The sequence below is a fragment of the Ambystoma mexicanum genome, chromosome 6q, assembly GCF_040938575.1.
Source record: "Ambystoma mexicanum isolate Mex_15411 chromosome 6q, UKY_AmexF1_1, whole genome shotgun sequence".
Lineage (NCBI taxonomy): Eukaryota > Metazoa > Chordata > Amphibia > Caudata > Ambystomatidae > Ambystoma > Ambystoma mexicanum.
In genome coordinates this window covers 1260659745-1260679810 of record NC_090937.1, presented here as the reverse complement: position 1 = coordinate 1260679810, position 20066 = coordinate 1260659745, and the positions used below count along the sequence as shown (strand labels likewise).

General features: G+C 48.1%; 1 protein-coding gene and 1 long non-coding RNA gene across 4 annotated transcripts in view; one reads left to right on the top strand and one right to left on the bottom strand.

Moving 5' to 3' along the window:
- Positions 1 to 20066, top strand: part of ZCCHC4 (zinc finger CCHC-type containing 4) — a 939775-nt gene that overhangs the window by 130082 nt on the left and 789627 nt on the right. For all 3 annotated transcript variants that reach the window (XM_069631857.1, XM_069631859.1, XM_069631858.1), the window contains one exon: positions 1069 to 1344. In XM_069631857.1, the coding sequence (XP_069487958.1) occupies positions 1069 to 1344 (276 nt within the window). The remainder of the gene's footprint in view (positions 1 to 1068; positions 1345 to 20066) is intronic.
- Positions 1 to 20066, bottom strand: part of LOC138516604 (uncharacterized) — a 126587-nt gene that overhangs the window by 73671 nt on the left and 32850 nt on the right. The gene's annotated exons all lie outside the window — the stretch shown is intronic.

Below are 20066 nucleotides of genomic sequence, written 5' to 3'. Positions count from 1 at the left end.
GAATGGGGAAGTGGAAACACCGGCACCATCTTGTGATGGTGCCGGTGTTTCCACGTCCGCCTGCAGGCTGGTGGTGTTAAAACCGCCAGGTCAGACCTGGCGGGAATGACACCTCCCGCCTGCAGAACTCGAGGTCAGCCGGTCCTGAAACAACAGTGGTGGCGGGTTTACTGCCACCGTTATTTCTGGACCGACTGACTCGTAATGAGGCCCAGTATCTGGTTAATGTTCTTAATCACACCAATGGTAGGATGTTTGACCCCAAGGAAACTAAAGCCAAGTCCAAATGTTCAGCCTGAGTAGATGAGACTGATCAATTTTTTATTCCTTAATTAGGGTAATCACCTATTTCAGGGCTGGGTTAAGAGAAATGTAATGCTAGGTAGTTCTTAACTGCACCGCTAGCTTAGGGGTGACATATTTATAACACAAACACCAGATGGGGCCCGAGGAAATGTCACTTCGTAAAGGACAGCAACATTGTTTAAAGTTCGTACAGACATTGATTAGGGGGAAAAGTCTTTGTCAGAATGCCTAAATTTATAGAAAATAGGGATTGAAATAAAGGGTAGATGGATAAGAGCTAAAAGTATATTCTTTTTGTATAGCACCTCACGCACTGGCAGGAGCTACTTATGGAGCTCAAAGAGCTAGAAGTTTTGGAGATAACATGCAGCAACGAAGCTTTTTTCCATAAAATAAAATGGACACAGTGGGTCCATTTCATATAACATTGCGCGAAGTGGACCACCAACGTTAGCAATCAACGTGTTTTTGGATCCCCTGCATGCAGTATTCAACTTTTTTAAGGCGGAGTGCAGAAATTAATATCAGGCAAAATCGCCTTTACTTTTCAGTTTTACTCTTGCTTGTAAAAAAAAAAAAAGTTAATGTCACCTTCAAATAACGTTTTGCAGGCAGCATTTACCAGTGATATATAGAGCCGGATTCCATAGGAATCGATTTGTTTTACAACTGCACACATTTTGTTTTGCTGTCCTCAACCCATCACTGCAAGTCTAGTACTTTTTTTTAACCATTTTTGTTTATTTTGTACTTTTTCTATAGATACCCAATATATATTCAACTGCCATTGCCTAAACGGAGGTTTTGCCAGGACTGCCAGCAGTTGGTGTTGCCAGATGAGTGGGCTGCTCACTCTGGCCATCGGTTGCACTCTGACATCTCTGCTGGACAGCTGAGGAGGCCCAGTCAACTACTTTATGCACTGGAGAATAAGAAATCCAATGCACAGTATTTGTTTGCCGACCGAAGTTGCCAATTTCTTTTGGATGTCGTCGTCGCCCTGGGTTTTAGAAGAGTGCTTTCTGTTGGCACACCAAGGTAATTGATGAGCCCGTTTCCGCTCCAGTTTCTGCAAGTTAATTACTGCCTTTCTCTAACTTTGTAGCATATATGCTTTGCGGTTTGGGATAGAAAAGTTGCTAAACTCCATTAATAAAGCCTCACTGAATTTGGATTGGGAATGGAAGACGGTGTAGAACTTTGGGGTAGTCGAGCACTAACATGAGAATCCAAAGGAAATATATGTTTGGGGATACAAGGTGACATTGTTAATTCTCATATTTTGTTCAAGATATATGTAATGGAACACCTGAGATCATGTCCGCTTAATTTGTTTGACTTCAGGTTGATCTATTGATATGTTATTTGTTAATGCTATTAAACTCTTAAAGCAGTAATTGCAAAAAACAACCCTTTTCAATGCAGATGTATAGATTTCTTTAGTAATACGAACAATGAGCGGGGCCTATCAGGCTGACTCTTTCCACATGTATTGGAGCTGCCCACACATATATGCATTCTGGGGGGAGGTGGCGAAAATTCTGGAAGAAGTTACGCAGATACCGGCGGACCTCACACCATTAAAATACCTGTTTGGAGATATAGGTAAGAGATCCGAGGTGATCAGAAGGCTCTTTAACATCGCATGCGCGGTGGCCAAAAAGTGCATTCTGCAAAAATGGAAGAGTGTACAGGCACCGCACGTAAATTATTTCCTCAAGGAACTAATGTATGTGAATGAATGTGAGGAGTACTATGTAATGACTTTACCAAGCCCATGTAAACCGAAGGACATCTGGGCCCCGCTCAGAGTATATTTATGTGAGATGGACTCGAACAGCAGTAGCCCTGCAGGGCCAAATAACACGCCTCCTACTCTGTAAATATTACACGCTATGCTGAGAGACTGTATCGAATGTTTATGGTATATACATGCTTGAATTGTCGTGCTGCCGCACTGTAGTTGTGTACCACAGCTGTTAAATAAAGTTTTTAAAAAAAGAAATACGAACAATGAGGCATTTGGCTGCATGTATAGTCTTATAAACGCGTTCTAATGGGATATTGGTTCTCTTGCCAGAAATGGGGAGTGTAGAAGGAGAACACCCACGTGGAATAAAAGCTGGTGGAGCTCTGCAACCCTTTGGGAGAGGCTGCAGAAGTGCAGATTGTGAAGATTTGGCATCTGGCAAGGGTAGTGAAGCCATTGCCTTTTGAATTATTTTTCTAATAGCAAAATGATGTGGGTTATCCATCTCAGAAAGGGTGGTCTGCTAACCAGATCCCCCTTTCATCAAATTACATGCCACAAGCAGAGTGTATAGCAGTGACCAGCTGCATCAGTTTCCTGATCTGCAGCGCCTGCTCTCCAGTGGCACAGAGCAGGTTTAGAAGTCATAGGTTCCCTGTTTAACAGCTACTGTGACAGCAAAGTCACTGCAGTTTAGATACTGCACTTAAATCTGCACCTCAACCAAAACCACATAATTATGATAAACTATCAACCTGGTGGTTGGCTAATCAGAAAAAATAAGTCATACCTGGTTTTTGGTATGTTGGCTGATGGTTGACATAATTAGTAAAAGCCACATCTGATTTGTAGCATACAAGTGTCAACCCTGTGAGCTCAGACTAGCTATGAGAGGCAAAGGGTATTCCAGGAACCTGTCTGTCTACATTCCTGTGAATGGGACAAAAGGCAGGATGCATGCCCCTGTTGACGGTATCGGGTAATATTGTTCACATAAATAATGTTGCCATACATATAGTCTCTGTGAAACGGTATAGGCGACATTCGTTTTTTTGTTGTTGCGAACTTTATTTTTGTTTTTTTCCAAACTACAGAACAGAACAAAATTATACAAGGAGCGCCCCCCGCCCGCAGCCTGGTGAAATCTGTGAAGGATATAGCGTATCCGCAGAGTCACTGTGCACAGTTCCGGCAGTCTGCATTCCGTTGGGCATGAAGTCAATGTTGAGTGGATTGTGGATTTGGGTCTTGTGAGGAGGCAGTGTCCGACGTAGACATTAGATAGGAAATAGATGGGACCCAAATATCTGGGGGTCGTGCGTGCAGAGGCAGGATTTTGATAAAGTCGGTTTTGACATCTTGGCAGTAGGCTACATTAGTTATAGGGTCAATATATGGGGTAAATGGGAGCGGGGTTGTCCCCCGCAGGTTCCATAGGATAATGTTGCCGCAAAAAAACGGTGACATTCTTTCATGGTGACCTCTTTGCGTGGACATTATCACATGGAACCCTGGTGACATTCTGGCAGGAAAGCTGACTCATCCCTTTTAAGGCCTGAGCTCTCCCAGCTGGAGGTGTCCTGCAAGCCTGGCTTCAAAGGGGCAGTTCTATAACAACGGCCTGTCACACAAGTGTGGTTGCCCACCAAAGGGCATTTGAAGTGGCGGGTCTAGGCAGACAAAGCAGAGCATAAGGGAAAAATGATTCCTCCATCTTGATTTTCTATGCGCTTCTCTTTCCTTAATGTCGCTCACATTTCCCGCACAACAAAGCCCTTTAGTTATGATCCTAAAAAGGCCCAAGTCACTTCTTATCTTGGCAAGGATTTAGACCCCTTAAAGCAGGCTTACTTTCAACCAATCCCCTGTGGCTTGTTGCCTTTATAAGGAAGGGGTTCCCCCCCCTCTTTCTTGGATTAATTTTGTACCTTCATGACTTCAAGAAGAATTCATTTGGGCCTTGCTGGGAGAGTTTATCTTTCAAAAGTCCTCAGCTAGTGAGGTGAAGAAGGATCCAAAGCTGAGACGAGCTCTGCTCCCTACACAACTCCAGGTCAAAATGGTGGAGAACTGCTGCTGGAGCAGGACCTGCCTCACTACCAGTTACACTGCTACCCAGTACATCACTGGAGGTGAATGACTTCTGCAGGTGTTAGCCAGCCTTGCCCCGGGTTGGGAGACTGAGATCAAGGACTCATCTTGTCCATGAGTCCCTGAATTGGGAGTCACAGCAACTGAAGAAGCAAAGCAGCTGGTTTCCTCTGAAGGCAAGTCCCCTTACGCTCAAGCCAGAAATAATACAACCCTCTAGGGAAAAAGGCCAGATTGCTTGCAAGGATAACAAGGTTTAATTGTACAAAAGACAAGGGTGCCAGCAGAGGACTCTGCTGCTCAAGAACGTTCTGCTAGAATCATCATGCATCAGCATTTATAAGCATTCAAAGCGTCCCTAATGACGTCATCCATAGGGTCCATAGGGTCTAAACCTGCACAGCTGATTGGTGAGACCATACACAAGGTCCTGCTCCATATGGGATGTCAAGCTATGACTGGTTCCTGTCACCGCCGTTTGTATGTTTCTACGTGGGTCAGCTGGGCTCATCTCTCCAAAGACTGAAAGTCTGGCTCTTCACATGTTACTGTTCCAAGGCTACTATTGTAAGCTAATGCTACTACTACATCATTATGAAATGCACCAGGGACGCTCAGGAACTGGCACCAGGGTGAGGGGAGGAACACAATCATGCTGACCCATACGTTCTGTGCTCTATCTATATCGCACTCCTCGCACCCAAGGCATCCACCCTAGTTTTGATCTATAATTTATCCCTTCCTGTACCTCGTACTACAAAGGGTGTATTTATGGAAGAGGTGAAATGGTCATGCATGTTCAGATCTTTTATGACCATTGGTTTTATTGCTGGCGGGCTGGGGTCCCTCACTATCGTGGAATGCGGGGGTTCTTGGACCGGGTCAGTTATGGGTGCCATTACTCCTGAGTAAGGGTTAGAGGCCTGTTGTTGGCCTGGCTTTGATGAAAGGCGGCCGCGAGGAGCCTGCTGGTGTCTAATGGCCTTGCAGGGTGCATTCCTTTCTACGATACTAAGTAATTGCAACAGTTAAGGGACAAGGGGAGGTTTCTGTGAGAACGAGTGTCACAGGCATAGCTCTGCTCAGCGTTTTGGGCCTATTCAGGTTTCTTCGAGCTTATGTTTCACTGCACGGCCATGCAGGGTTGAGTGTGTCTACCATAACTACAAAATGGTGTCTCTTTATATGCGCACACTAAATCTATGCATCTATAAATCCTGAGATATTGTATCCGTCCTGGGTTTCTTAACACAGTCCTTTCCCCCTTAGCACATCTCACGGCTACCTAGTGGATTTGCCCCACTCTAAAGCGCCTAGGGGGTGGGACAGACTAATTTCCATCCCAACATTCCCCCCTTTTGTTACTTTTACAGTAACAAATTTGTCCCCATATTTGCGCTCGTTTTCTCTTGTTATCGCAGCTTCATATCGGGGTGTTCCCTTTGTTGGCATCCATGCCCTACACATGTGGTAAGCTTTCTCCTGCTCGAGCACACTCTTCAGGCATACATGTCATGTAAATGCAGCCCCCATCCACTGCCAGATCTACCCATACTCCTTTATAATGTTCAGGGTCTGGAAGAGGGACAATGGTTGTGTGGTACAATCGGTCCACTTCATCTCCGTAGGGCATAGGGACCATGCTCGCTGTCACTGCACACCAATAAATCGTCTACATACTGAATTACTGTGCTGGGTACCTGAATGTTACCTAAGTGTTCGTGCAGTATCCTTTTAAATATGCTGGGACTCTCGCTGTACCCTTCGGGCAAACGAGTATGTTCGTAGCGCTTTCTGCCATGTATAAATGCTGTGAGGTACTGTGTGTCTGTGTGCTGGGGTACCGAAAAGAAGGCATTCTTTAAATCGACCACTGTGAAATGGGTCCCTTCCTTGGGGATTATGCACACGCTGGGTTTGGAACAAGTGGAAATTCTTTCTGCACTACGTCATTGAGGGTGCGGAGATCCTGGATCATCCTCCACCTACCCCCAATGCCTTTTTAATGGGGGTATATGGCCGTATTACATGGTAAGGTGGAGGGTACTATGAACCCCTGGTGCAGTAAAGCTGGTATTGTGTCTCTGATCACCTCTTCTGCCTCCCTGGATAATGGTTATTGCTTCGCCGGGGGTAACACTGCTCCGTTCTTCCCTGCATCGTGTGGGTTGGTTGTCCATAATTGTGTGTGTACCTGTTGTAAGTCTGCTTGGCTGAACGGGGTGGCATGACAACAGCCATGAGGGGGCTCTGGATGCTTCGGTACTGTACTATGATCTCACAGGGGATGCATATTTTGAGTATTATTTCCCTATCATCGTTGTTGTCCTCAAAATGTTCGGCATCTTTCAACTCCTTGAGGGGTACAGTGGGATCAATGCATAAGACTGTGCGCCATTGACTTCCCTGAGTATCGCTACCTAGGACCACAATTCTTTGGGTCGACACCAGCAGCCCCTCTAGGTCTAGGCGGAGTATAGTGCCACTAGCTCTGGGGACACCACAGGCCGAAAAATTAAATCAGTGGGTACTCTCCAGTAAGTTCTGGTGACCGGGGGCATGGCTTGTGCGAGCACTGAAATGCCGTAAATGAACATGTCAGGGTTGTCAGGGATGCCTTGTACCACCATATCACGTGCCATGGCATGTATCGTGAGCATTGCCCTCTTTGAGCACATGCCTGGTGTTGCGAAGATGATACAGCTGTCTGTGAATGAGATCGTCATGTTCAGCTTGCTTAGCAGATCTCTGCCAAGCAAGTTGACAATAGAGCTCTCCGAATACAAGAGGGGAGCCCTTACCTTATTTTAAAATGTTTTTTATTGGCATTTCCAGTTACATTAAAAGAAACAAATAGCAAGTAATGTTTATGGGTAGTGGGGAGGAGAAGGTGGAAGGGGGGGAGGGAAGGGAGGGAGATGGAAATACATGGGAAATAACATAACTTTAAACAAACAACGAAGGTCGTCGCAGTCTCATGTCTGCTTTTAGAGTCAATTTGGCGATAGGGCGTAGCAAGCGTGTGGTCTGTCTCAGGGGGGGTGTTAAGTTTCCTTGGTGGGGCAATCCGGGCTATCTCAGGGTTTAGTTCCAGTTACATGTCCAGCTTTTGTGGATGGATTAGGATCGTTCACGGGGGTTTGTCATCGGATGGATGGAACATGTCCCATGTCAGGAATTTCCAGGCTTCGTATGTCATGAACGGGCCTTCCCCTGTCTTAGCTATTCCTTCTCTCCATAGCCTGGTTTCCGCTTCTGACCAGTGTTCTAGTTCCTTGAGCCATTTGGCGTAGCGGGGGCCGGTTGAGGATTTCCATGTCATGGCAATTGCTCTTTTGGCCAGTATATAGGCTATGTCCATAAACTTGACAATATGCCTCAACTTGCTTATCCGCGGATAGCACCCCAGCAGACATTCTATCGGTGTCCACACATAGCGGGTCAGGCCAGCTTTCCTGCACGTTTGTTTGATTTTGGCCCAGAAATTCTGTATTTTTGGCCAACTCCAGAACATGTGAGCCATTCCTGCATCCTCCGAATTGCACAGGGGGCAGAGCGTGGCTGGGGGTCTGCTGAATTTAGCGATTCTGCTGGGGGTCATGTATGTTCTATGGAGAAAGTTTAGCTGAATCTCGCATTTCTTGATACTTCTCTGGGATACTGTAGGATCCTTCCCCATTCCTGTTACGTGATGCTTGTTCCCAAGTCTGTATCCCATGAGCTCTTTAGGTTGGTTTCCAGCTATCACCCAGATTATGCATTAGGGTTAAGGTCCGGCCATTCTCTCCATACTTGTTTAGCCACTTCTCTGATTTTTCGGTAACAAAGGTGTTGGCCTCTGGGGAGTCCTTTGTTCGTTTCCAAGGAGTCGAACTCTCGGAAGGAGCCATCTTTGTACTTGTCTCCCCAAGTTTAGATGCCATGCCCTTCCCATAGTCTTATGAGTGCCAGTTTGTTTCTGTTGGAGCAGGCGTTGGCGATAAATGGTGTTTCTGGGGAGTATGGATTCTCCATCCCCTGCAACTTCAGTGTTCTGTCCCATATTTTCTGGCCCAGCTGGATACGCTGGGGGGCTTTTGCTGAGTGCTTCCATCGGGCCCATAGGATTTCTTTCAGTCGCACCGGTGCTATTAACTGTCTCAGGAGATCGGTCTCCGAGGTGGGGTCATCTGCAAGCCATTTGGCCACGAATGTGAGTTGGGCTGCCAGGAAGTATTTTTCCAGATCAGGGAGCTGAACTCCGCCTGCTTTATATGGTAGCATTAGTGTGCCTAGGGCGAGCTTATGTCTGGAGCTGCCCCACACCAAGTCCTTCAGTAGTGCACCCAGCAGCCGGAAGAAGGCGGCCGGTATGTAGTAGTGGATATTTTGAAAGAAGTACAGGAAGCGTAGTAGCACTATCATCTTGGCGATGGCCACTTGGCCCATCATTGACAATGGGAGCCTGGTCCAGAACCTCATGGATTTTTTAAGCCTTTGCACCACCACCAGGGTGTTGCCCCCATGTGTCTGTTCGGGGGGTGCCAAATGTTGATACCTAGGTATGAAAATGTGTGTGGTTCCCAGCTTATTCCAACCTCTGGGAGCATTGGTTTACTGGTCCCAACCAGTCCTGCCAGTGGGAATATGCAGGACTTCTCTGGATTAAACGATATCACTGATACTCTTGCGAAATTCCTCAGTAACTCCAGGATTGTGGGTATATTCAGTTGTGGGTCCCTTTAAGTAAAGTAGGCCGTTGTCCGCATATAGCGAGATCACGTGGTATAAACCCCCAACTTTTATGCCTGCGTCAAAGAACTGTTTCCTGATATATATATTGCCAGTGGTTCTAGCCCGAGGATATATAACATTGGGGAAAGGGGGCATCCTTGCCTGGTGCCTCTTTGTATGTCCCCTGGTGCTGACACTGTTCTCCCAGTTTTTACCCTGGCCCTCGGTGTCCTATATAGGATCTCGATCCAGTGGATAAAATATCCGCCCAGACCAAATTGTTTCAGGGTGGCCAGGAGCCACTCCTAGTATATGGAGTCGAACGCTTTGATAGCGTCTAAGGAGACTACTGCGTAGGGTTTCTGTGAGCCTGTTTGTGCTATAATATGCTGTAGTCTTCGTAGGTTTGCTGTTGTGCTGCGGCTGGGGGCAAACCCATTCTGATCGCTCTGTACTAGGGTCCCAATAACTCTTGATAACCTGTTGGCAAGTATGGTCGTAAGGATCTTTATGCCATAATTAAGGATGGCTGGTCTGTAAGAGCCACACTCGGCTGTAGGTTTCCTGGCTTTGGGAATGGGGATCACTAGGGTTTCATTCATACTGCTTGGAAGTGTCCCGGACTCAAAGGCCTCCTTGTAGACCTCGTGTAAGATTGGAATTAGCTCAGCTGCAAATGTTTTATAGAACTCCGGAGGTAGCCCGTCGCTCCCAGGGGTTTTGCAAGTGGACAGTGCTTTAATCGCCTCCTGTATATCTTCAGTTGTTAGCTCTTGATTTAATGCGTCTCTCTGGGCTTCTTCTAGTGTGGGGAGGCCGATCTCTTCTAGCGTATCATAAATGTCATCCTGGGGCACAATGGAGTCGTGGCTATATAGGTGGGAGTAAAAGCATTTTAAGGTCTCATTGATCCCTGTTTGCATGGTGTGTATGGTGCCTGTCTGGTCTTGGATTTCAAGGATTGGAAGTTTCGGGCTTTCTTTTTTGCACAGCCATGAGAGTAACCTGCCTGGTTTGTCCCCCTCCGAGTGAGCCCTGGCGGTTTTCGCGATATAGTTAAATTTAGCAAATCTGGCCCAGTCTTCCTGGCAATCTTTCCTCGCTGCAGACATGTTCTTTTTTGTGTTCTTTAGATTTCGTGGCCGTGGCCTTCAATCGTCTGATCTTCTCCTCCCCGCCCTCCAGTTCTTTCCTGAGTGTTTTCCGGATCCTGCCGGCTCTGGCTATGACCTCCCCTCTTATTACTACCTTCAATACTTCCCAACTGGTGCTCCATTTTTTCACACTTCCCACGTTGTTGTTTATGTATTACGTTATTTTGTCCCGGAGCTCCTCTTTAAAGGCTCCATCTGTTAGGGAGTCCTTTGGCATCCGCCACATTGGTATGGGTGGTCTAGGGCCTTTTGGTTTCCATACCATTAGGAGCGGGGAGTGGTCTGATATGGTTCTGCCCAAGTAGGAGGCGGATTCTATTTGAGGGAGGTGCGCTTTATCTATTAGTAGGTAGTCTATGCGGGTGTATACCTTGTGTGGGGATGAGTAGTACAAGAATTCCCTACCTTCAGGATGCAGATCTCTCCACACCTCCGACAAGTCCATTTCTTGTATGGTTCTTCATAGGGCGGAGGAAAGCTGGTTGGTCGGTAGCGTCGGAGGAGCGGATCTGTCAAGGGCAGGATCACGAACACAGTTGAAGTCGCCTCCCCATATGAAGAAGCTGTCTCTGTAGGGTGCTAGCTTCAGCTGCAATTTGGTGAGGTACGCTGAGGTTCCACAATTTGGGAGATATGTGTTGATTAGGCACACTTCTGTTTATTCGATGCTTCCACAGAGTATAAGGTATCTGCCCTCGGGGTCTGCCTCCTTGGACCAGAGTTTAAAGGGTACGTTACCACTTATCCATGTATGGACTCCTCGGGCGTATTTGGAGTATGTTGCCCCACCATTCTGAGATTCGAGTATTGAGTTCCGCAATAAGGTGTGTTTCTTGGAGCATAGCAATGGAGACATGTTTTCTTCTCAGGCAAGAATTTATCCTATTTCTGCGCATGTAGGTGCCCATCCCTCTGTCATTCCATGTCAGCACTTTGATGTCATTAGCCATATTCATAGGATGGAACCCCTGGCCCGTTGTATTGTGCCTTCTGACTCAGTAGGTTGATTATGTTGAGGACTGTGGGACCTTTTCAACCGTAAGCAATTAAAACCGTATAAACCAAACATGTCCAAGTGGACTAACTGCACCCAGCAGGTATGCAGATTCTGCGTTGCTTGGGTGCCGCTGCTCCGTCAGGGCCTTTCCAGGTCATCTTGAGTGGGTGTGATGCGTCGGCCTTGTGCTGTCGCAAGTCCATTCGCAGGGGGGTGCTTTGGGTCGGTTTGGTGGGTCGACTTCCTCCTGCCTTTTATGTGCGATCCATGGCTCAGTCGAAGTCGTCTGCAGTTGGGTGTTCCTGTCTAGTGGGTATCGACGTGTGGATCATGATGCCTTCTTCTCGACATCCGCCAGGTTGTGGCAGCTAGATATGTAATTATCTGTGTTGTTAGGTTAGACTGGTTATTTTCTTGAGGATCTGTAACAGGATCGGGGCAGGAGCTCGAGAGAAACACATCCTCAGTCCATGGCCCTAGGCCACGCCCCCGAGGGGAGCCCTTACGACCTTCCCCCCTATCTTTACATCTAAATCTTTTGTTTATACAGCTATTAAAACAGCCCCAGAGAATCCCTGCATTTCGAGAGTTTTGCCTGATAACGGTAAGTCACCTTCGCTAATGCACAACTTTGCGGCTCCCGAGTCTACCATAAAGATGAATTGTTTGTTCCCTATCTCTGTCACCACCAACAATTCCTCTTCTGGGTTTAGGATCATATACAGGACTGGAAGGACATGCAAGTACTCTCTGTGGGCTGTCCTAGTTGGGGTATGTGTCTGTCCCAGGGAGCAAAAAAGGGTTGCCCCCTACCACTGTAGCGCCTTGAAACGGGACCACTGTGCCATTAGGCGCGCCTCCGAAGGTGCACGGGTTTCCTGCTTGCTGCATGTTGGGGTGGGGTTGATAATGCTGTACTGCCTGTTGCGGGTGTCGCGGGGGAGGGGAGCGGGGTTTCTGCAGGAGTAGCTGAGTGTAGGCTTGATGGAACTCGTACTGTATCGAGAACATCCTGGGGGCGGAATCTGAGGGGTCCCTTGTGGCCAGGGGGGCTGTAATTTTGCTGACTGTAGTTATACCCCATTCTATGCCTGCTCCAGCATTCTCTCCAAAAATTTCCCTACTTTTCACATATCCAACACTGCCCCTTTCCTCCTCCTCTCTGCCCCATTCCTCCAAACCCCACTCCTCACAATCCTCGAAACTCACCTGGGCCTCGTTTCTGTCTTCCATGCCAGTGGGGACCGGAGAATTGCGTTTTTCCGCTCCACAGTCCTTGCCCCCCCTTCAGCCTGTACTGTGGCTATTCTGGCAGTCATAGCATTAGGGCTGTGCTCTCCCTCTTCCGTCTGTGTCAGAGTTGTTCCCGACGCCACCACATCTACTTTGGCTAATTTATTTTGCACTAGTTCCGCTTCCTCTGCCTATCGCCTCTGAATCGTTTCTTTCTCGCGTTCTTTTATTCTCCTATAATGGTGAACTATAATGCTTTGAATTTCGGCCCACACTTTGCTTCGATCCCTGCTATTTTATCTAGCGCTTTCTGCACTTCCTTGTGTAGGCCATGCTTCACTATAAAATAGGAAAAGGGGGTTGACTGGTCCCAGGCGTTGCCCGTTTCTGCCCTCGCCATCTCTTGGACCCTGAGGATAAACTGTGCAGTGTCCTCATCACCCCCCATTGTACATTGCATGATTGACTGGAGATCTGGATTATCTAGGAATGCTCGCCCCAGCACATCCAACTCAACTGGCTCTAATCTTATTGAACGAGGCTCCATCATGGGCGTTATTGCTCAGTGTTTCTCCCTGGTACCTCGCCTTCACCCACACATCTGCAGCTTGGTCCCCAACTGCGGCCACCAATAGGCTTTTAATGTCTCCTATTGCCAAGGGCCCCCCTGCTGTGTTCTTTTCAAAAGCATATATCCACTTCCTTGCACCAGCCGTAAGTGGCAGGAGTGCTTTGAGGAGGTTATTTTCATCCATCTGTGCCCATGGTACATAGTGTAGCCTCCCTGCTCCTTTGTGTATCATGTAAGGAACTCATGGTGGCAACAGTAAAGACAGGCAGAAGTGATCACAGTTCAAGGGTGTTTATTAAACTTTATAATGGGTGAGATAAACGCCTAATCTAAACCTAAATGTAACATGGGAGCAGCTGCGACCATCAAATAATAATAAGGCAGTCCTGTTGGCGTCTTGTCAAATAAAAAGGGCCTATACTAAAAAAAAACGATTTCCAATCCTTACTACTAAATTACAAAAGAGTGTGAGATAATGTTCACCAGAAAAGAAAGAAGAGTTCACAAAATGATAAGTCAGGATGGTATGGCTGGATCTCCCTTCCCCACGTTTGAAGCTTGGGACAAGGCGGGACTCAAGCACAGCACACTCCTTGGTCTCGTCAGCACAAGGTTCACAGTTCAGTTCCACGATATCAAAAACCTTCAGGGGCTAAGTCTCCTTCTTGCGAAAGTCTGTAGACTTAGAAGGCCTGTGGTGTTTCATAATGATAAACAAAAAGTTCTCTCAGTGATCTTGCACCATGGGCGATTTCTCTTCGCCCCAGAATCTCCCTCCATCAGGCTCTGATCCTCTTTGCAGTTTGGGCCCCCATCTGTCTGGTTCACTACGGCCTTTCTTTGACATGTTTCGAGCATTTTAACACAGTTCATGCATTATTAATTTTCATCAGAAAGTGAGGTTTTCCTTCTCCTAGCATTCTTTCGGCATCCCTGTGTCGGGTTCACATTTGCCACATTGCTAGTACACAACCTTATTGGAAAGCGGGGTTCCCTTCCACTAGCTTTCCTTTGGCAATGTGTCTGAGACTTTCTTATTGGACAAGGGATTTGACGTAACCCTTGTAGGACTACTCTGACGCCTTATGCCACCCTTTCCTAGGGCCTTCTGGTTCTTGTAGTTTCAAAACAGATCCCGCTCAGAGCCTTTCGAATGAGCGCCTATGTGGCGCCAGACCCCTCTGCACCTGGACCTTAACTGAGCTTTCTTTAAAGTTAAACACACATACGTTCTTTGTCTTGAGAATTCATGGCGTTTACAAATGTTGCTACCAGTCTCCCTCAATTGACTGGCTGTGCTGAATGCATTGGCTTCTCTGATCTCTAGAGTCAAGGATAGTACCACGGTAGCCAATTTATCTCTCCGTTTGCGTTATCAATGCGGGAGGCCCCTGTGTACGGTTGACATCAGCTGTTCCGCACACCAGCTGTAACTCCCAGTCTTATGCTTTCCCTTTTGGAGGTTTCGTTGACATGAGTCGAAAAGAGCAAGGGCAATTCCCCCTTTGTCGTCCTTCCAGGTCTTTCTTCTCCGTTTTAACTGCCGGTTTGGTGTAGCTGGCTCCTCGTGTGTTCGGCCTTGCTCAGAGTGTGCTTTCGTGCTCCGCCTTTTATCCCTGTGGGGAAGGTAGAGGGCCGTCAGGTGTGCATGACTGTCTATTGCTGTAACGCTCACCTGATTCTCGCAGAGGCGCCGGTCTTGACTGGGCGACTACCGTATCTTCAAAAGTGATGTGTAGCACCCGGTTGGCTCTTTGGGCTGGACCTCTGTGCACTGTATGCCTGACTCGAAGAGTAAGATGTCTGCAGATAGAAAATATGGGATTAATGAACTGGGGTTATTGGGGTGTCCCTATCTCTTTCCTTTTCTCCTCTCCTGTAGAACCCCAAAGGTTAACGCTCTCACCTTAGGTAAGTGAACGCCAAGCTCTCCATCTGCCTCGGGGCAGGGTGCTGTAACCAGTTTCTTCACTGGATAGGTAGCGCAGGCCTCTTGACTTCAGAGGACTGCTGTCCGTCGTTTACTTCACGAACGGTGAGTTCCGAGTATTTCAAATGTCTTTAAAAGTCTTTTGTAATGCTGTCTCTTATTTTGCAGGGTTCCGGCGATGGCGGTTGACTGGCTGAAGTGAGTTGAGGATGGACCGTATGCGGAATAGAAGCGCCTGGAAGCGCGTACGTAAGCGCTTGTTGCTTGCTTCACGATGCGCACTAACTGTCCTTTTATTTTGCAGGTACCAGTTCGGAGCTGCTGAAGGATGCCGGAATGCCCACTGAGTTCGGCGTGGATGGAGTAATGGCACGTGAGTATTTAACGTTACCCAATGTCTTTAAACGCACCTTCTTTTGTCTTACAGATGCGGGATGCAGCGCCGAAGGCCTCCGGAGCGTGCGAAGAGTTGGTAAGCTTTTGTCTTTCAGATGCCGGAATGCAGTGCGATGACCTCCGGAGCGCGTGAAGAGTAGGTAAGCCTTTGTCTTTCAGATGCAGGAATGCTGCGCGAGGCGTTGATGACAGCCGATGGACCAGGTAAGAGATGCGCTGTCACTGAAGACCGTAGTGCTAACCTGTTCTTTCTTGTCTTTATAGATGTTGCTGAAGACTGGATTCAGGATGGTAAGCCTTTTTCCTTTAGGCCCAGGATCAGATGCAGAAGACACGATGAGCGTTCTGCTGCAGAGGATGCAGAATAACGCAAAGCAAGATTCATCCATCGGGTGTGGTTTAAATAGCCTCCTTTAGTGCTTAGGTGTCTCCTTCCACAGCCACGCCTAGGTAAGAAAAGAGTTCCTGCTTTTCAGAAGAGTTCCAGTGTTCTGAACCTAGGGAGTGGCTCCTGCCCCACCCAACAGGAAAAGTAGTCCCAAACAGAAGAGGATCAGGGGTTCAACTGGCAGGTAAGTAAGCAGCATGGTCTGCTGCAGGTAAGTCCACCCAAGCATTATGAGCCCGGCGCTTGCAGCGCTGGGACTGGGCATATTTATGAGCCTGGCGCCACTGGCGCCAGGACAGGGTCCAAAAGGTCCCAATTGGGACTGGCTGGCACTCGGAACCTGGGTTATGGGTCTGCTTCCAAGGGAGTTGGGTAAGTCCTGGCCTTTTGGAAGCAGAGATCATGACAATTGCCTGACTCTGCCTGACCCGTGTGTTGGGACATGTCAGGTAAACAGCTCTGCTGTTGGTCCGTTGTCTGCTAAAGTGTAAGAAAGTGTTTGTGCAAGAAAAGGGGTGGGGGACATAGCTTCTAAATATCCTACAGTGTAGGATGAGGAAAAGGTGTTACAGGGAAGGGGATACCACGTCTCAACCCTTAGTGTCCCACTTCCACTCCCCGAAAACCCCTCGCCCAGGTGATCCTCCCACACTGGTCCACCCCCAGGAACTGGATCCAATAGCGATGGCTGTGTCCCGGCCACCTGGACGACAGATCTCCGGGGACTAGCGGGTGAGACACCTTCAGGTTTCTCACAATTGGTGGCATTTACATTCTTTTTCCGCCCTTAGTCACACTTCCCTTTTTCCTTTCTACTGTTATCCTGCCAGACCTCTCCCTCAATCTTCCATCCCACAAACCTTCCACCCTTGGAGTGCGTTGAGGCGCTTGCTCTGCGTCTCCTTCCTCATCGTCCTCAACCTCATAAAATTCACTCCATTCTTCTTCATCTCTTCTTCGTGACCCCACATTTTCGTAACCGAAGCTGTCTGTCTTTCCGCCACGTTCTACGTGGACAGTTCTTATGGGTGCGTTGTCTATTCTAAATAAGAAGTCTCCCGACTTCTACTCATCACCCGGGGTTTGCACTGGTGTATCTGTCGTTGTTATGTCACATGCCGCCCATAGTCTGACTTACTCTGTTTGTGTCGATGCCAGTGCTACTTCTAGGTCTCTTGCGCTCACCCCAGTGTGTGTGGTTACCTCTGGAGGAAAAACATAAGGTGGAGGTGGGGCTGTAGCGGGTGCCGCTACAGTCGTGGCTGCCGATGCATATGTTGGGTTCGGGTACCCTTCTGCAGGGCGGGCTGCTAGTGGATATATTCCCTTTCTCCCCATCAGGTTCTTCCCGACTTCTCCTGGGCCTGTATCTTTACTACTGTCGTGTGTCTACCCTTCCCCACTGTGATCCTCTGTATCCTCAAAGCTTTTCCAGAGGTTCAATACTTCCCTTCTATTCTGCAATGGTCTCCTCTTATACTTTGCTGTGAGGAAGGTAGGCATGAGTTCCAACACGTTTCTGTCAACGGAACCCTGATCTGGCCTAGAATGGGGTATCCCCCTCCCCTAGTCTCTATCACCCACTGGTTATGATATTTCTTAATCTTTTCCCAGTACAACTGGCAAGCTTGCACATGTGCTCTGTAGGTTTCTTCCCCCCAACCCCCCCATAGTCGCATCTCCTGTGTGTCTGGTAGTGGGGCTACGCCTATGCTGCTGCGCCACAGTTGCACAATAGTTTGTTCAAGAAATGAAGTTCAGTTAAGTCAACAGTACAACTGAACGTCATCAAAAATGTCAATTCAATTCCCCCACCCCCTTTATTCTCTGTTAGGGCTTTTTGTTCACACACACACCACACTCTCTTCATACACCCATAAACAACCCACACATGCCACTCCTGTGCCTCCTCTCTACACCATAAAATACAATAATAAAACAAACTAAAACAACAGCCACTACAATTCCTGAGCTCTCTAATTATCTAAATTGTATTTCCTCGTTTCCCTTATTGTTTAAACAATAATTGTGGCGCCACCTTCCCCCCTCACTGGGGGAGGTTCCCTCACTTCTGTTTTCCTTTTCCTTATTTTCCTTAAAAAATGAATAAAAAGCAGAAAACAACAACACACTCCACAGGCATGCTACGCTCCCAATTTCAGTCGTCTCGTGTCACACTATTCACACTTTTTCATACATCCAACCCTACTTTGTTATCCCTTGCAGGCTAAATTCACGTGCGCGTGTTCACCCAAACTCCTCCGTTCATGGGGTTCCAACACCGGCCTGCACCTCTCCTTGGGGTCGCACCCTGCTCCAAAGAGCAGGCAGGATTCTGCAAAGATGGCTCCTGAAGGGCCACTGGGCAGTTCGCGTTTTGGGACTGATCACTGTAGGTGGGCGCGCCCCTTTCAGAGAGGTTGCCTGGATACCTCCGCAGCTACGGGATCACATTTGGGTCACAAGTCCCTTTATGCTCACGCCAGAAAGAATACAACCCTCTAGGGAAAAAAGGCCAAGATTTAATTGTACAAAAGACAAGGGTGCCATCAGAGGACTCTGCTGCTCAAGAACTTTCTACTAGACTCATCTTGTAAAGTGCATTTATAAGAGTTCACAGCGTCACTAATGAAGTCATCCGTACGGTCTAAACCCGCACAGCTGATTGGTGAGAACATACATAAGGTCCTGCTCCATAGGGGATGCCAGGCTATGATTGGTTCCTGTCTCTGCCGTTTGTCTGTTTCCACGTGGGTCAGCTGGGCTCATCTCTACAAGCACTGAATGTCAGGCCTTTCACATGTTGCTGTTCCAAGGCTATTATTGTAAGCTAATGCTACTATTACATCATTATGGCATGCACCTGGGAGGCTCAGGAACTGGCACTAGGGGCAGGGGAGGAACACAATCATGCTGACCCACACATTCTGTGCTCTATCTATATCATACTCCTCGCACCCAAGGCTTTCACCCTTGTTTTGATCTATAATTTATCCCTCCCTGTACCTCGTACAACAAAGAGTGTATTTATGGAAGAGGTGAAATGGTCATGCTTGTTCAGATCTTTTATGACCATTGGTTTTATTGCTGGCGGGCTGGGGTCCCTCAGTACCGTGGAATGCAGGGTTTCTTGGACTGGGTCAGTTGTGGGTGCCATTACTCCTGGTGGGCTGCGTGGGGCTTAGAGGCCTGTTGTTGGCCTGGCTATGATGAATGGGCGCTGCGAGGAGCTAGGTGCTGTCTCATGCCCTTGCAGGGCGCATTCCTTTCTGCAATACTAAGTAATTGCAACAGTTAAGGGACAAGGGGGTGTTTCTGTGCGAACTAGTGGCACGGGCATAGCTCTCCTCAGCGTTTTGGGCCTATTCAGGTTTCTTCATCGAGCTTATGTTTAACCGCACAGCCGTGCAGGGTTGACTCTGTCTACCATAACTACAAACTGGCATCTCTTTATATGCACGCACTAAATCTATGTATCTATCATTCCTGATATATTGTATCCATGGCAGGTTTCTTAAACAAGGTCCTTTCCCCCCTAGCACATCGCACGACTATCGAGGGGATTCGCCTCACTCGAAAGCACCTAGGGGGGTGTGACAGACTGATTTGAAACCGCCATCAAAACATTGTCAACCACGTTAGAGCGCATCTGAATCAATGGAACCCATGGTGCTGCCTTTGGCACTTCTTTGAACCTCTTCAAACCACTGCTGCTGCTTTTGGAACCAGTTCACTGGACTTCAACATTTTAGGAGGAGTGGAGACGAAGATGTATGTGCTTCAAGGTTCAGTTTGAGATGTGGAACTGACCCAAATAGCCTCATCGACTCACATCTTTCTAATGCTACATTGAACCGCAACAAGCTTTATATTGAACCCCACTCGATGTCTGCTCCCTGCCTGTATCACCATGACTGATTCGAAGATTCCTGGTTCGACACGGTCAAACCATCAATAACTGATTAAGGTCCCACCTGGGGACGCGGGAGGACCCCGGAGCCATAGCATCGCACAGCAGCGCAACAGCACACCAGTGCCAGCATCAAGAGGTGAGGAGTCGGGGGGAGGAGGGCATCCTGCCTGATCCGGGTGAGCACCTGGAGTGGGCTCCCGCGGACACATCAGCCCGGCCTCCTGGGTCTCTTGTCAGCAGGCCCCTTCGGATCTAACCCGCATGCCAACACACCCCCTGCCCCGATCCCCGAGCATTCCGGCACCGTCGGATTTCCCTTGAGTCCCAGCTATATATTCTGCAGTGCAGGCGGCTGTCGCCTCGGGACTCGGAGGCCGATCACTAAAGCTTCATCCAGTCTCACAAAGTCCTCATTGTCTCACCCACACTGTGGTGTTTCCAGACACACCCTCCCACCCACAAAAATGTCTAAAAATGGGAAGGCAGATAAACAATCTGACATTGTCGCCCTCATGGCTACCTCGGCAGCTGAAAGGACCAAGAAAGCCGACCCACCGGAGGACACTAGCAAGAATAACACTCCCTCATCTGCAGGATCAGACCCCATTCCACCACAAGTTGCAA